This window comes from Tiliqua scincoides, chromosome 5 (assembly GCF_035046505.1).
Source record: "Tiliqua scincoides isolate rTilSci1 chromosome 5, rTilSci1.hap2, whole genome shotgun sequence".
In the NCBI taxonomy this organism is placed as follows: domain Eukaryota; kingdom Metazoa; phylum Chordata; class Lepidosauria; order Squamata; family Scincidae; genus Tiliqua; species Tiliqua scincoides.
In genome coordinates, this window is record NC_089825.1 from 124,234,938 (window position 1) to 124,251,703 (window position 16,766).

At 48.0% G+C, this 16,766-nt stretch overlaps 1 protein-coding gene across 1 annotated transcript; it reads left to right on the forward strand.

The window, feature by feature from the left end:
* Nucleotides 1–1,727: 1,727 nt before the first annotated feature.
* On the forward strand, nucleotides 1,728–4,461 carry LOC136652305 (apoptosis-associated speck-like protein containing a CARD). Its single transcript, XM_066629236.1, has 2 exons — nucleotides 1,728–2,114; nucleotides 4,099–4,461. Exons 1-2 carry the CDS (start codon nucleotides 1,838–1,840, stop codon nucleotides 4,386–4,388), a joined length of 567 nt encoding a protein of 188 aa, XP_066485333.1. The 5' UTR covers nucleotides 1,728–1,837; the 3' UTR covers nucleotides 4,389–4,461.
* The last annotated feature ends 12,305 nt before the right edge of the window (nucleotides 4,462–16,766 follow it).

Below are 16,766 nucleotides of genomic sequence, written 5' to 3' on the forward strand. Positions count from 1 at the left end.
TCACCTTTCCCTTCACCACTTGTAATGCTGACCACTTTTCTCATGCCTGAAATATTGAGCTGAACACTAGGGTGGTTTCCCCTTTTTGGAAAGTGTCATGGGGTGGGGCAAGTGCCTTTTCCCTTCAGATGGTTTAAGCTGGTTGCTGAGCAGAAGATCTGAGGCTACCCAGGTGTAGTTTATTGCTAATTTAGAGCAGGGGTGTCCAAAGTTTTTGGCAGGAGGGCCACATCATCTCTCTGACACTGTGTTGGGGGGGGGGAAGAATTAATTTACATAAGTTTACATAAATGAATATATTAAAGATGAACTTATATGAATGAAGATCTTGCAATAGCTCAAGGCCTATAAAAGTCCTTGCACAAAGCAAGGCTGGCCTTTCCTTTGCTGCTGCTACTGAATCACAGACGTAAAACAGCAAGCAGTGGAGGGAGCCCTCATCCCACAGTTCATGTGAGAGATCAGACAGTCGCTCTGACGCTGAGAGCAGTTGCGTCTGGCCAGTGCGGACTCCAGCAAGTCTCCAGAGGGCCAGAAGCTCATTGGAGACTGGGGACTCCCTGACAGCTGCATTGGGAGTCCTTGAGGACCGCAAGTGGCCCCAGGGCTGGGTTTTGGGCACCCCTGATTTAGAGAATAAAACCTGGGTGTGGGTCCTCAGAGAGTTCTTCACAGGAACAGCAGAAGGAAGCAAGCAAGCAAGCAAGCTGGGGCTGGCAGCTTTTGTGCTGGAAGAAATGTTATATGGCTGACCTGTAATGTTGGTAACTTTTAGTTTGTTTAGTTAGCTAACCTTTTCTTGTTTTATTCTACTGTAATGCATGTATTAATGTCTTTGGAGCAATTGGAGCTCCCTTAAAGTTTCCTAATGAAAACCTTATAAATGAAGATTAAGTGAAATATTTTGACCAAGGAAATGTATTTTAAAAGAACCTGGATGCTTGTGATATAAGCAGAGCACACTGTCCTTGGGGGTTTGGTGGATTGGGTTGGTGGAGGAGGGTGTGGGCTGCATCATGCCTGGCTTTGGGAATCCCCCTGGTCCTTCCCTGACCCCAAGGGTGATGTTTGTGACAGAAAGGAGACCAGAACACACACACACACAATGAAGCACATGCCACACAGCACAGTTCTGAAGGCTCCTGGCACATAATCATGGCCGTTCAGGCGCATGGGCGACTGCCTGGAGCTCCTTCTCATTTGGCAGGGCGCAGGGGTCTGGAGGACAGATCAGATGATCGGACAACCTGAAAACCAGACTGGCCCAGCCGAGGCGAAGATGCAAGCGCACCTTCAGGTGCTCCAAGGCTAAAGCACTCTTATTTTCCACATTTTTATCTCGCTCTTCCTCCAAGGAGCTCAGGGTGGTGTACAGAGTCCCCCCCCCACTTTTGCCCTTACAACAACCCTGCGAGGTAGGTGAGGCTCAGCCCAATGCTGTGTATGTCTACTCAGAAGTAAGTTCCACCGGGATCTATGGGCCTTACTCCCAGGGAGGTGTGTAGAAGAGGACTGCAGCCTGAGAGGCAGTGCCTGGCCCCGGTCACCCAGGCGGCTTCGAGGCTGAGCGCGCGCGCACCTGCAGCCCAAGTGCCGCTCCCGCAGCACAGCGCCAGCCCCTTCCCTCGGCCTCCCTGCCCTGCAGGCGCGCACGGCCCCCCTCGGCCCAGGCGGGCAGGAAAGCTCCGAGCAGGACCTGCGCGCTCCTCCTGCCGCCGGCGCGGGGAGGGAGCAGGCGAGCGGTGCGCGCTGCCTCCAGCCCGCCTCCCGCCCCCGATCGGCGTGGCCGAGGCACCCAGCCGCCCTCCCGTCCCGCCCTCCCCGGAGAGGCGCTGCGATGGCGGGGACGGCGCGGGACCGGCTGCTGGGCGCGCTGGAGAACCTGCGGGAGCAGGAGCTGAAGCGCTTCAGGATGAAGCTGAGCGAGATCCCCCTGGCGGAGGGCTACGCGAACATCCCCCGGGGGAGGCTGGAGAAGGCGGATGCCCTGGACCTCTGCGACCTGCTCATCAGCTTCTACACCGAGGGCTACGCCCTGGAAGTGGCCGCGGAGGTGCTGGAGGCTGTGAACTGCAGGGATCAGGCGCAGCAGCTCCGCCAAGCCGCCGGGACGGGTAAGGGGGGAGTCTAGGGGCAGGGCTGGAGCCTGGCCGTCTTGGGACGGGGGGGGGGTCAGGAGGAGAACTCCCCCGGGCGGGGTTGGGGGCGCTGCTGGACGCCTCGGTGGTGGGGCGGGGGGGGCTCAGCCATCGGCAGCCCCCTCGCTCCTGCAGACGAGGAGGCTGGACCCGCCGCAGCAGCCCGCCTTCCCCTCCGGCGCTCACTCCTGGTCCCAGCTCCTCACCAACTTTCCAGCACTGGCAGAGCTGTGCCAACGGGGGTGGGCTGCACCCGGCAGGTGGTGGCAGTCACGGAGGCCTCCTCGAGGCAAGGGAGTGTCTGTTCCCCGCCCTCGGAGCCGCATCGCCCTTGAGCGGGAAGCTTGGTGGGGATTGCGCCCTCCTTGCACAAGCCCCGTCCGGAAACCGAACCGCAGTTGGCAGGAAGGAAGAACAGAAAGAAGAACGTTTCAGTTGGTTGACCGTCGCTGATCAGAACTAGAAGTGGGGCACCACCTCCCCCCCCACCCCTAAGAAGGCAGCAGGCCTGCCCAGACACACGGCCCTTTTTCCCGGGACTCCACGGCTGTTCCGAACATCCCCTGAGCCGCCTGGAAGCCTTGGAAGTCCACTGCGAGGCAGGAACCAGAGTCAGTGACTGATCGAAAGTGAAAGCCACACCGCCTGCTCTGGCTCCCTGTCTTCCAGCACTGCAGCCTCTTCCACCTTCTGCTCTCCTCCATAATGCTAAAACTTCTTCCTGGTGCTTCCAGTGGTCCAGTCCAGATCCTTCCATTGGGAAGATGTTCCTGGTCTGGGTGATCTGCTAGGGAGCAGGTGATCTGGCTGCATTTCCACCCACTGCATTCCAAAACGACTCCCCTTTGGGGGGAAAGGACTGAGCACTGTACTCATACATACTGAGCTGAAATATGTTTGCACAGGGCCTTCCATTGAAACTGCTGGTGTTTCTCGCAGCCCACTTCAACTGCTGCCCCCCCAACCCCCCCCCCCCAAAGACCCATCCAGGCCACTTCCTTCTGCCTTGATGTACTTTCACTTTCTGATTTGGTTGCCTGTCTGATCCAGAGCATTTCAAATGTCCTGAAACATCTTTCGCCTTTTAAACACAGTAATTCTTCATTTTTATAATCATCCTCCCAAATTCTGTGTCCTGCAGCAACAGAGCTGGACACAGCCTCCAGCAATTGTGCTGGTATCTCTCTGGGCTTGCCAGTGGAAGTGCCAACTCATTGGCAGAATGTTATTTTCACCAGTGGGCAGGCACTTAAGCTGATGGAACTCAGGTTCTGCCAGCCAGCAGCCTGGTTAGGATTAGTTAGAATTGGGCTCCCCATAACTTGTCAATTTGGATGTGCACCCAAATATGTGCTACTCAAGTGTGTTTCCGTGGCTGGCCCATCCATGAGGCTGGAAGAGGTAGCTGCCTCAGCAGTGGGCTGGCACAAGGTGCTTTCCTCTGTCCACCTTTTCAGCCCCACAGCTCCTCCTCTGGATTGGAAAGGGAAAGGGGGGTGGAGAAGAAAAGGAAGTGTGGAGGGAGGGAAAGTAGTGGCTAGACTCTCTTCCACACTTCCTCTTTCCCTTTGTCCCCCATTTCATTTTCCAATCCAAAGATATGGAGGAGGAGCAGTGGCAGAAATAGACAAGCAGAGGTAGGTGCTCCCCATCTCTACTGGAGGCCTGAGTTGCGCACCTCCATTGGCCTCATGGCTGGGCCAGCCCTGGCAACAGAGAAGTAATTTCCAGCTTCCAAATCACTGGTAAGAATGTCTGTTGTGTCCATGGCAAGCATGGGGTAAAGCTAGACTTGTTCCCTCAAAAATGGGCTGTAACATGCAGAGGCAGATGTTTTCTGTGCAGCCTTGAAATGCCTGGCTTCCCCTACCATTCCCAGGACTGCAAAGAAAACAACTGGTACACCTGCTTAAGTTTCTAGTGTGGACGTCTCCATTGATCTTATTTCTTCTTCTGACAGGGAGGCAGTCTCACCAGGGCCGTGTCTCCCCAGCACTGCATTTCACTGAGCGCCACCGGGAGGAGCTGATCCAGCGTACAGCCACAGTGGAGGGTGTCCTGGATATGCTGCATGGCACCATCCTGGATGAAGAACAGTATCAAAAAATATCTTCGAGGGTAACCAGTCAGGACAAAATGCGGGAGCTCTACAAGCTGGTGCCAAGCTGGAATGGCTCCTGCAAGGACAAGCTGTATGAGGCGCTGAAGACCAAAAACAAGTTCCTCATTGCAGACCTCGAAGGGCGATGAGGCAGCAAAGAAGCAAGAGCCGAACCACTCCAGGGCACAGGAAGTCCAGCTCTGTCTGCCCTGCGGCTCTCCCGGTGCCCTGATGGCTCTCCCGGTGCCATCTCCTATCTTCTCTCAACCACTTTGCAATCACAGAGAAAGATATTAATGCTTTTATACAATGAGGAAGAAAACACAGGCAGTCACAAGACTACTATGGGAATAGCAATTGGATGAAGCCACTCTACAATGATGTGGAATCAGAATAGCCATCAGCCCTCCTTGAAAAAAGGTTGCACCTAAGAATTATCCCCATATTGCAGATGGGAAGACTGAGGCTGAAAGGTTTTGCCAAGGCCATCTAGTGAGTTCACAGCAGAGGCAACATTCAAACCTGTAAAGTCCTACTTCGAAGCACCAGCTCTTATCATCAGCTCTAAAGACAACTGGTCTTGAAATAACTGCTGCTCAATAGAAAGCACTTCAACCTTTTCTTTCTTTTTGCCAGTGGAGTCATTAGGGGGGCATGGGCCACGCTAGGTGGGGGGGGTGACACTACAAATGGCCAAAATTTTTAAATTCCTGGTACTTTTGAACAATACCATCATGTTATATATCATTCAATGTGTAATTTCATGCAGAATGCATTGAAAGAAACCATGCTGAAATATCTCTATACTATCAAAAGTTATAGCCAAAAACCCAGTGGGGCGGGGCAATGGTGCATCACTACGCCCACCACCCAGGGCATTGCCACCCACTGCATGATAGGAGGTCCATCATGGGGTGATGTGCTGGCCTCTTCCTGGGCAAACTCAAGCCTATGGCAGAAGATCTAAATGGAGCAAAATGCAGTGTCTTTTAGACTGTTCCTTCCAAAATTCCCATCTTCAAGACTGATCTGTTTATTTGATTGAGAAAGAAAGAATCACTGAGCAATTCTGGACTCTTCTTAAAGACAAAAAATGAGACTGAAAGAAAAGTGTTTGAGGATTATTAAAGTTGCAATGTGCCTTCTGGATTTATTTTTAAGTAAATGCAAGTTATGAAACTAATTTAAGGCTTTGGCTGCATTCATTTTTGTTGGAGGAAATTTTAATATAAAAAAATGGTTTCCTCTTTGAGGGGAAAGCAGAGTAGCTTCAGCAGCAGACCCCCCCCCCCTTGATTGGGTATCACCCCAGGGAACCTCCCTCACATGGCTAACTGCTAATCAATAAAAGCAAGAGACAATGGCTTGTTAAAGTTGCAAAGGAAGTTGTTCACTCCTGGTTCCATAGAATGCATATTTACAGCATCTGATTAGGATCAGAGGTTCAGCTAACTTAGAGATAGCAAGGCCCTAAGAGCTGCCTCGCCCTGCATGCCATGTGCTCAAGATGGCGCAGTCAGCAGAGCCCTGCTGTGTGCCATCTCAACAGGCCAGTGGTCAGAGAAGAAGAGAGATATATACTCAGAGAAGAAGGGAAGGTTATAGGGTCTGGGTCACACCCCCACAAGGGTCACAGAAGAGAACAGGTAATAAAGAGTAGAGTCACTGGGCCATGGCTTGACCCCTTCTGGACAGCATCCTGCCGCCTTTGGACAGCAGGCGGAGCTGCTCCAAACTCCAACAATTTTGTTAGGTGGTGTGCTAGAGGAGGAATTTGGAATTTGAAATCAGCGAGAGTTTCCCTGTGGATCAGCCTGGCCTTGGGAATGTCTTTCTGCAGTTTTCTCTGTTTGCAGTGGTCAGTTCTAGGGATGGTTTTCATGGAGACAAATTCCAAAGAGAGTGGGTGGAGAGAGATTTTTCCTTTCCTCTCATTCTAGAAGTTTGGGGGTCATCCAATGAAATAGTTTTAAAACTAGGTTCAAACAGATTCAAAATTGACCCCCCCCCCCAAGAAAAACCTCAAACAAAAAAAAAAGAGACTTGTGTCAAAGGTCCGCACCTCCACTTGCTCATTTGCCTCTACAGCTCCTCCTGCTCTCTGTACATTCCGGAGTGGAAAAGGAAGAGGGGTCAGAGCAGAAGAAGCCTGGAGGGGCTTGCAGAGCTAAAGAAGCTTGGAAATGCTCCAGCTTACCATTATCCTCTCCTTTACACTTTTCTGCCTACTACTGTCTCACTGACTGTATTGGAATCCCGGAAGATCTGGCGAGAAGATAGATGTGGTGTCAGCAGTGGCCCCTTTAAGGGTAAGGCCTGGGCTTCCAGGGAGTGTGCTGTACAGCTGCAGCCATCTGAAGGCAATAGGGCCCTCAGGGATATAAGGAGCACCTGAGGGAGGAAGGGTTTGTGGGTTGTAGAAGGAATGCAGGTTGGAGAGGAGACTGACTGAGGAATCTAGCCTTGGACTGTGACTTGGCTTATTATTATTAACAGTATTTATATACTGCTTTTCAACTAAAAGTTCACAAAGCGGTTTACAGAGAAAAAAATCAAATAAAATGGCTCCCTCTCCCAAAAGGGCTCACAATCTAAAAAGATGCAAATGAATACCAGCAGACAGCCACTAGAACAGACACTGCTGGGGTGAGGACTTATTGACTTTGGACTTTGCCCTGGATACTCTTTGTGACTAATGGACTGCTGGAACAGACTGCTGGAGACACTGGAGTCTAGCAGTGCTGCTGTAGAGAACTGGGGCCATTGTTGGGGAACGAAATGTCAGTTAATTAGCTTAGAGTGGGCATAAGTTCCCTAAGTGAGGCTTGGAGTGGGAATCTGGCAGAACACTGACCCACTGCTGGTCCATTCATGCAGCTGTCCAATGCATGCTGCATCACTGGCAGTTGAGGGGGTTCAAGGGTGTGGTGGATTCAGGTAACCGTTCTCCTCAAGTCTCCCATCACCTTCTTCCAACCTGCCACTAATGCAAGCTGCAATTATCTGCTTCCCACTCACTTGAGCATGGAGCAGATCATTCCCCTCCTCACCAAGTTCCTTGCACACATCTGTGAAACCCCACACTTCCAGTTTTCATGCAAGGAGCATGGTAGGGTGTTTGGAGTTTTTTTTATAGGGCAGAGGTGACAGACCCAAGAGGGCACCAGTCTTCTGGATTGCATTGCCCCTGCACTGACCTCACAGCATTGCTGTCCAGAGTTCCTTGGAAGTGTCAGATGTAATAAGTAGAAAAACCTGTAAGTCTTGTTAATTGATAGGCACATAAAGCAATAAGTAATAAAACAGTTACTGCATCATAACTGATTTCCCACAGCCCATAGGACATCTCCAAAAGTACAGCAGGGCAGGCAGTTGACAGTTCCATCCAAGCAATGAGCTGAGTGTTGTGTTGCCAACAACATGCACCCCTTTCCCTAGGGTGCACAGTGTAGCTGTCCCTGTTGCTGCATTGCCAATCCAGGCCTTGGTAGGAAACCTTGGGACTAGCAGTGTCATCCTACATGTGCCTACTCAGGAGTAAGTCCTATGTTGCTCATTAAAGCTCCACGTAAGAGTGCTTAGGACAGCAACCTAAAACAATTTTTTTTCTGTCAATGAGAAAGCTCACAAACAGCAAAAAGCCCCATAAAGACTGATATGAGAGAGAAAGAACTCTTTAACCCTGTGGCACTGTCCCAGTAAAAATCACATGCCAACAAAGCTGCTAGGAGTAGCTACTACCCCTGTTAAATTACAGTGGACCTTCCTCCACCCAGGCTATGGTCTCAAGCCTTACTTTCACTCCACACTACTGCTGATTACAGATGAAAAAAGTGAATACACCAGGACAAACAATGCATTTAAAAGAACATGCCACATAAGAAGAGCCCTGCTGGATCAGGCCAAAGACCCATCTAGTCCAGCTTCCTGCATCTCACAGTAGCCCAACCAGTGTCTCAGGGAGCACATAAGATAATGAAAGATTTGCATCCTGGTGCCCTCCCATGCATCTGGCGTACCTTCCCTTGCATCCAGCACAAAGAGCCCTTTAGTGGGCACTAGTTCATAAAGGTTTATGGCAGTTTTTCTCAAACTGCGGGTCTGGACCCACTAGGTGGGTCGCGAGCCAATTTCAGGTGGGTCCCCATTCATTTCAATATTTTATTTTTAATATATTAGACTGGTATGTGACTGCATTTGGGGAAATATTACAGATCTGTACTTTTAACAGGCTACTATATCTATGCTTTTAACAATGATAGTCACTCCTGGGTAAGTGTGAGTAGGATTCCAGCCTAGGATTGTTAAAAATTTTCCTGCTTGATGATGTCATGACATCACTTCTGGTGGGTCCTGACATTCTCATTCTAAAAAGTGGGTCCTGATGCCAAACACTTGAGAACCACTGGTTTATGGCATAATCAACCTGTTAGTCCTTAAAGTGCCACCTTTCTGTATTTCCTATAACAGACTAAGGGCCCAATCCTATCCAACATTCCAGCACCAGTGCAGCCACAAAGTAGCTCCAGGGTAAGGGAGCACATGTTCATATACCTTGAGGAGGCTTCTGACTACCCCTCCACCACAGGATGCAGTGCACGCCCCATTGACACAGCTGCACCAGCACTGGAATCAAATTGGGCTCTAATGCAGCAGCAACTGCCCCAGGAAAAGGTTTGTTTGAGTTTCCTAAATGAGAGAATGCCTCCTTTTCACAAACGCACTTATCCGTCTCATCCCTGCACTGCAGTCTAATTTTCCCCATTTCCTCCAGTCTCTCTTCAGGTCACATGCAGGAAGCAACTCCTCTCTTTCCCCAATTCTGCAGAAGCCATGACATGTTGCAAAACTTGCACATCCGAGGCTGGCTGTGTCCAGGGATCTGCACACCAGGAAGGAAACCACCAGAGATCATAATACTAAATTCTCTCCCAACACAATGAGGAACTAGAGAGAAACAGGAAGTGGCCAGGAGGACCATTTCATATGTAATTTCATGTGCAAGGGGAGTCATTAATCAACAAATTCTCCTACACTTTAATAGTACCAACTACTGTAGTGAGTACTGGATTGTTACCAATTAAGAGCCCAATCCTGAGTTCGGCGGCACCCGCATGCACTGTCATAAACATGCCGTAAGGCATGTCAGCAACAGTTACCTCCGGGTTACCACCCATGCTAGCCCAGCACTGGCCGGCGCTGGGGTAGCGCAGGGCGGGTGCCCAGCCTCCACCGCTTGGCAGTCTCATGGACCGCAGGGCCACGGCACAGTAAGCGGGGGTGAGGAGGGGGCAGGGAGGAGGCGTTCCGGGAGGGGGGAGGCCGGCAGGGGGCAAAGAGAGGGCGGGGGGAGGCATGACAGGGAGGCAGTGGTGGGGAGAGGGCATGCCAGGGGAGGGAGCAGGGAGGCAGGGGGTGGGTCCAGTGGAGCATCCTGTCCGTTTGTGTAGGGCTCAATGCCCTACACGAACGCCTTTACCTTACCACCGACCTTTTGGTCAGTGGTGAAGTGAGTAGCCCCATTGAGGGGCTGCTTCCCTTACCCTGAGAAGTACAGCCCAGGCACAGCCCGCAGCACAGCCCGCAGCAGCCCAAGGGCAGCTCAGGATTGGGTTGTAATTCAGCTACATGCAGGTCCCATTTCAAACTGTACTTTTCAAGTACTTTTGTAATCAATGCTATATACCAGTGATGGTGAACCTTTTAGAGACCGAGTGCCCAAACTGCAACCCAAAACCCACTTACTTATCACAAAGTGCCAACACAGCAATTTAACCTGAATACTGAGGTTTTAGTTTAGAAAAAACAACTCATACATTAACATCTTTTACCTACTATTACTTGTAACCTGTAATGAACTTTTCCTCTAGAAATTTGTCCAATCCCTTCTTAAAGGCATCTAGGCAAGTTGCCATCACTACTTCCTGTGGCAAAGAGTTCCACAGACTAATTACATGCTGGGTAAGGAAATATTGGCAGGGAAGGGGTGGCTGCAGGACCTTACCGCTGCTCATTTTCTCAAACAAGAAAAAAAATTTTTTTAAGCCCCACCCACAGAAGTGGGCTCTAAGGCTGCAATCCCAGCCACTCTTTCCTAGGAGTAAGTCTCATTGACTCTAATGAGGTTTACTTCTGAGTAGGCATGCACAGGAGCAGGCTCCAAGGCTGCAATCCCAGCCACTCTTTCCTGGGAGTAAGTCTCATCAACTCTAATGGGGCTGTTGGATGGCTGCATCATGCTGTATTTCATGCTCACAGCTATGTGAAATTGTGCATGCACTTCTTTTCCAATAGGATTGGAGAAGCAATTCTGTGCTTTACCTTTAAGATAATATAAAAATTAGTTTTGTGTAATGTTCTTACAGATAAGCCTCCAGCGGGCAATAAGGCAGGGCTGGCGCCACAAAGCCCAAGCGCTCTGCTCCCCTCCAGCTATGCCACGCTGTGAGCCATGCTCCCCTCCAGCCTAGCTCCTCTCCAACCCCACCACGGGAATGTCCACGCTGCACCCTCAGGCTGCAATCCTTCCCTCACATTCTTGGGAGTAGCCCCACTGACTACAATGGACTTACTTTTGAGTAGACATGCATAGGAGTGGGCTCTCAGGCTGCAATCCCAGCCACGCTTTCCTGGGAGCAAGCCCCACTGACTCTAATGGGACTTACTTCTGAGTAGACATGCAGGATTTGTCTCTGGCTGCGCTGCTCACCCCCAGCTGCACCTGTGCTGCAGAGGAAAAGCCTCTCCTGGCGCTGAGTGGGCAGTTGGAAAGGCGGGCTGCAAAGGTTCAAATGGCTGAGGAGGAGAGCAGCTCAGGATTGGCTGGTCTTCAGCCAGTGAAGGGCCCTGAGCCATTCTAACAGAAAAAGCCAGGAGTCTGCTGGATGCTGATTGGCTGAGCCTGCTGGAGAGTTGGGGAAGGGAAAAACAGGGAGGGAAGCAAACTCGGGGCAACGGAGTGAAGGGAGAGGAGGCAGCAGCTTCAGTGCCCCTCTCCAGGCTGCCTGGCTCAGCGCGCGTGCCCACAGAAATGGCTCGGAGTGCCCTCTCTGGCACGCATGCCATAGGTTCGCCAACACTGCTGTATACATATGATTTATATACGGTTATATACATGTGGTGTATGATATACTTACAAGTAACAGAACAGAATAAAAGAAAAAGAACTGTAATGGCTGAGGAGCCGCTTGTTTTGCACAAAATCACAACCACTTACAAGAAATTAAACAATGTATTCTTAGAACTAGTAGAAGTTGGCCTCAAGGATCATTGTGAGAACTTTAATGCAAATGACTGACATCAGTACACATTCAAAGGTATCCAAGTATTTTTTGATACCCCAAAGATCAGATTTGCACTCTGCTGTCACGTTTGTAACTTCACTCAGCCCTGCTAGTGCATTTCTAACACTATCCAAATGCCACGCAACAGGTCTAACAGTCGATTCTCGCTGCCCACCTCATCTGTGACATATTATGCACTGAAATAGGAAGATCTTCTTTCAGTATCTCTCACCACCGGGGACTTGAACTGAAGCTATTGAACATCTGCTGTAGGATTCCAAAGAATGTGGGAATCCCCACACACTAAGGACCTTCCGATCATCCAACATTGCAATTCATAAACAGCATCAAAGGCAGAAACATCCAAATATTCAACATCAAACATCTCGTCAAAACTTTTTCTATACCCCCTCATTATTCATGAATGGTCACTTAAATTTAGCACAGAGGGTTTCTGTTACCTGCATTTATTTGTTTATATTTTATCTGTAGTAATCTTCTTTCAAATTTTAATATTTAGTGCTAAAGGATGCCCCTAAATTCTCTTGGAATTTAAAACTGTAGGCCCAGGCCAACTGACCCCACCCCCTGCTGGCCTGCGGGTATCACAGCGACTCCTCATGGCTCTGTTCTTCACAACTGCTTGTCAGATGCTTTACAGCCCAATCTTATGCATGTCTACTCAGAGATAAGTCCTACTAGAGTCAATGGAGCTTACTCCCAGGCAAGTAGGGATAGGGCTGTTAGTCTCCCATCCAAGGAACAACCAGAGTTACCCCCACTTTGAGGCAAGCTGGCAGAGGTAATCCAAACTGTATACATGTTCATGTGCTAATGTTGTTCAAATGTATGTATGAATCAAATGTTATGTTATGTTAGAGAGAAATATGTATGTTAGCATGTTCACAAGCACAGTTGCCAAGAAGAGTTTAGATCCATTTTACCCAGAAGCCTTAGAGGGAGGACTACGAGCTGGGAGTCCTCAAGGAAAAGTCTGTTAGGAAGGAATCAAGGATACATCCTAATTGCTCTTTTATAAGAACAAAATTAAAGGAGAAGTATAATAAGCAGAGGAAATGTAATGGGTAAATAAGTTAGGGAATAAAAGAATTAGTTTGGAAATAGAGAATACAGTAAAATCAAATGAACTCTGTGTCACCCTTCAGAGTCAGAGCTAGCCTAACACAGAGAGGTCCCAGATAGATAAACAGAGGTAGTTAATTGCTTAAGCAATAAAACAATTTGACATTCGATTAGATTACGGGCTTCAAAGAATCCCCCTTGACAAGATTTATGGCATCTGAGCTCTAACTGCTTGCTGCTGGAATCCCCCCCTCTTCATCTGCAATTCCAAGAAAGTATTAAGCAGAGAAGGGAAAACACACAGAAGAGCATATTGGATTATTTTAAAAGCCAAAAGACATTGTTAAACCAGAATAAAGTTTAAAATGTATAACATCTAAGAGTTAGGCTGCAGGATGAAAGGCCTACATTTAGACAAAAGAGAGCCTTTTATGATCTCTAAAACAGTAGCAAGATTAAAGCCAGGCAATAAACTGATGAACCCTAATGGCGGTAATGAGGGTTAACTGATGAAGTCGTAAACAGAAGCCACATGGTCCACAACTGAAAATACCAGCTTCTGAACAGTGATTCAGAAGCTCCAGCACCAAATAGGGACTTTAAAAGCTGTTCTGAAGTCATTTAAAAGGAAAGTAGCACATAGAATGTTACAAAATTTATTGTTAGTAAACTCAGAAGTTAGCAAGCATATTCTTTGCTGAATATTAGTTAAATTAATAAGGGAAAACCAAAGTTAAAAAGATTTAAGTCTGCCTTAGAGTGAGGCTTGCAAAATAAAGGCAGTACAGCTAATTTGGAATGTGGAATTCTTATCTAAGCAGGAGTATTTCAAACTTGACAACTAACTAAAATGCCCAGACTTTCCTAGGCACCAGAATAGATAGTGAATTTAGGAATATTTCTAGTAATGATAATTAATCTTGGAAGACATGGACTCATTAGCAGAGAGTCTGTGCATTTTCAAAGTTGACAGAACAGATATGAACTACATATCAAAGTTGGCAGAATCCGATAAGGAAGATGCTCAGGAATGTGGGAGAGAGGCTTCCAGCTAGAGACTTCTCTTGAAAATGCAGGTTATATCAGAGAAGAGAGAGATTTTATAGAAATCAGAAATCTTTTATAACTTCTTGTAGAAAATAGATATAAAATATCTGAATCCAGAATAAGACAGAGGATAAATTGGTGATTAAAATAAGTATAAACACGGATTTAAATAAATGGATTATTACAAGATTAGTGTAATTGGGAAAATTAAGATAGAGGCACACTGCCCCCTTTTGGAATAGTATTGACATTACAGAAAGGGGAGGAGTTCTCCAAAATGGCGAATACAGTAACCTGAGATATTTAATGTATGCTCCAGATATGGCAATAGCCAATGAAAAATCCCCATTTCTGACATCACAGGCTCGAACAAATATGATTGGAGTTTTCTCGAGACAAAGAACCTACAGGTATATAAGGTCACACCCAGCAGGGAATGTTGCTTTTTCTCTGGGACACTGAGAAACCACAGCTCTCTGTGTTCCCCATTTTGAACCACCAAGAGAAGCCCATTGCTGGCAATGAATAAAGCTTGAAGATAACCACAATTCTAAGTCTGCTGAGATTGTTTTTGAACCCTGATTCGCCGTGCAGCAACTTAGCCTCTTTGAGCATGGAAACAAGTCAAACTCTAACCCACATCTCCTGCCACTTTACTTACTGTTCATAGCTGCATATGGAAATGGATCAGAAAAGGAACATGGGGGCAGAGTGAAAAAGTGTAGAGAACTGGAGGGTGTTGTGTAAGAACATCTCTATAACCCACCACTCTTTCAAACTTCTTCTTTTACTCCAGAGACTGGGAAGAGAAGGAGTAGAGGCTAATGGACAGAGGTGGACTCGCCTACTAATCTGCTGCCTGAGGCAACTGCCTCAGTTGGCCTCATGGGTGAACCGGCCTTCACTCTGGCTTTTGAGGACAAACACAGCACATTCTTTGGCATTCTAATATTGTCCAACAAAAGCAGAAGCAAATCTGGAACTCAGAATTAGGCAGCACGTCTCCTGCTGCTTACAAATCTACTTTCTTCACTAACCTGATTTTTCCTGCAACCTGATCCCCGGAGCCTCCACAATTAAAGGGATCTCAGACAGCAGAGACCAATCTCAGGAGGAGATCTACAGAGCCACGTGCAAGAGCCGCTGGTCAGGAGTTAGTGATACAGACTTAGATGAATTGTTAGTCAAAGTTACTATGTGAAAACGTCAAAAATGGCTCCTTATTCTCTCCTATTAAGGCCCAATCCTATCCAACTTTCCAGGGCTGATACAGCCACAATGGAACCCAGAGGTAAGGGAACAAATGGCCCTTTACTTTGAGGAGGCTGCCCTGACTGCCCCCCCACCTCAGGATACAGCGCACACCCTTTGGCATGGGATCACAGGGCAGGGGAAGCAGTGGCAGGAGTGAAAGCTCTGGGGGGACATGAAAAGTTGCCTGGAGTTGAAGGCTCTACCCTTGGAAAGGCATTTGATCTCTGTCTCTTTCTCTGGGCATATATATTAGGAAGCTTGGCCCAATAATGAGGCCAAATGAAGCAGTAGCCTCAGGCAATATATGGACGGGGGGGTGGGCATCTCTTTCCATCCCACTTGCCTCCACTGGGAGAAGCAGAGGCAGGCACACCACCTGGTAAGGGCAGGGGCAGCATTTGCCACACTGCCTGGCTGCCCATGATATTAAAGTTATCCACTTAGATCTGTGTGTAGCAGACCAACATGGACTCTAGGACAATAAAGAGCTACAGACAATACATCTGTCAAACACTTCTTTAAAATGAGAAGAAGTTGTATGTGTCAGTGAACCAGTTGAGGACTAGGCTTTGATTGCAAGCAGCCAATTCTGAGTTGGGTTAGGCAATATGCCTGTGCTTTGACTTTTTTAAAAAGCCTGCAGAAGTGGTCTGTTTGCCGAGTGTTTGGAATAAATCTTGGCACAGGCCAAATCCTCAACTGTCCCTGCTGTCCTTTGTTTGCAGAAGTTTGTTTGATGTGTTACGTGAAAATCCCCTTTTCCTAAGTTGTGATTTTATTCTGGTTACTAAAATATCATGTAGGCCAAACCTCAACATACAGGCCACAAGCACATGGAGTGCACAACCCCCACTTAGCTGTATGCAAAAGTGTCTCCTGATCCATTCACCATGTATGCAAAACAAGTCGGCTGGCACCTCCTGAGGAAGAAGTCTATTGTTCTATTGTTGTAATTCAATCACTCTTAAGTACCCTATGCAAACTGCCTCCAGGGGTTGGCCGAGTTCCCCCACATAGGAAGCCAGCATGGCTGATAGCTGACTTCTGATCATCCTTTTCTTGCATGCTCCATGTGTCCCACTGTGTGTAGTGAGCATGCGCACCCAGGAGGCCACATCCGGGTCATTCAGGTCAGCAAAAACCCTTAAAAGAGAAAGGCTGCCATGTGCGCGCTCTCTCTCTGGCTGCCCTCCCAAGGAAGAGGTCCTCCTTAGGACTCTCCACCCCTCCCAACTGCTTCCCAGGACAGGTAACTATATCTTGCATCTGGAATCTTTTCCCTTCTCCCCCCCCTTTTTTTTCTCCCATTCTCTCCCCATCTTAGTTAGCAACTGGGTTATGTAGATCAGGGATGCCTAAAATCCTTCCCTACAACCTATCCTTTTCTGATTCCTTCTTGAATGCACCAAATACACGGCACATGCAACCACCATAAAGCTAGGTACACAGGATCGAAGTACTAGGAACCAAGAAACATATACTTACCATTTTCCATGTGCATTATGTATACCGTCTGTGTTTTTGCAATAAAAATATAATCCTATTGAAAGTTATCTTTCTCCCAGTCTCTTTTCAAGCTAAAAAGGAATTTCTTTGCATTACACTGTCTTGTTATCTAGCCTGTGATCCTGAAGTTTCCAAAAGGGTAATATAATAATTCCCCTTAAAACATAACAGCCCTTTTTGGTAACAGATGCACAAAAGAATCAAAGATTAAAACGTTGGAGATGTTGAGCTCAGGACCCATGAGATGGGGTATTTTACCCCATAAAAGGGGTAATTTGTACCTGGGCCCAGGGTCAAAACGGGGGCCCAGGAGCCAAAGGAGGGGGCCCAGAAATTTCCTGGGATCTCACATTT

Coding starts and splice junctions, on each gene's coding strand:
- LOC136652305 (XM_066629236.1), top strand. CDS start 1,838: ATGGCGGGGACGGCGCGGGACCGGCTGCTGGGCGCGCTGGAGAACCTG. Junction 2,115..4,098: donor CCGCCAAGCCGCCGGGACGG/GTAAGGGGGGAG, acceptor TTCTTCTGACAG/GGAGGCAGTCTCACCAGGGC.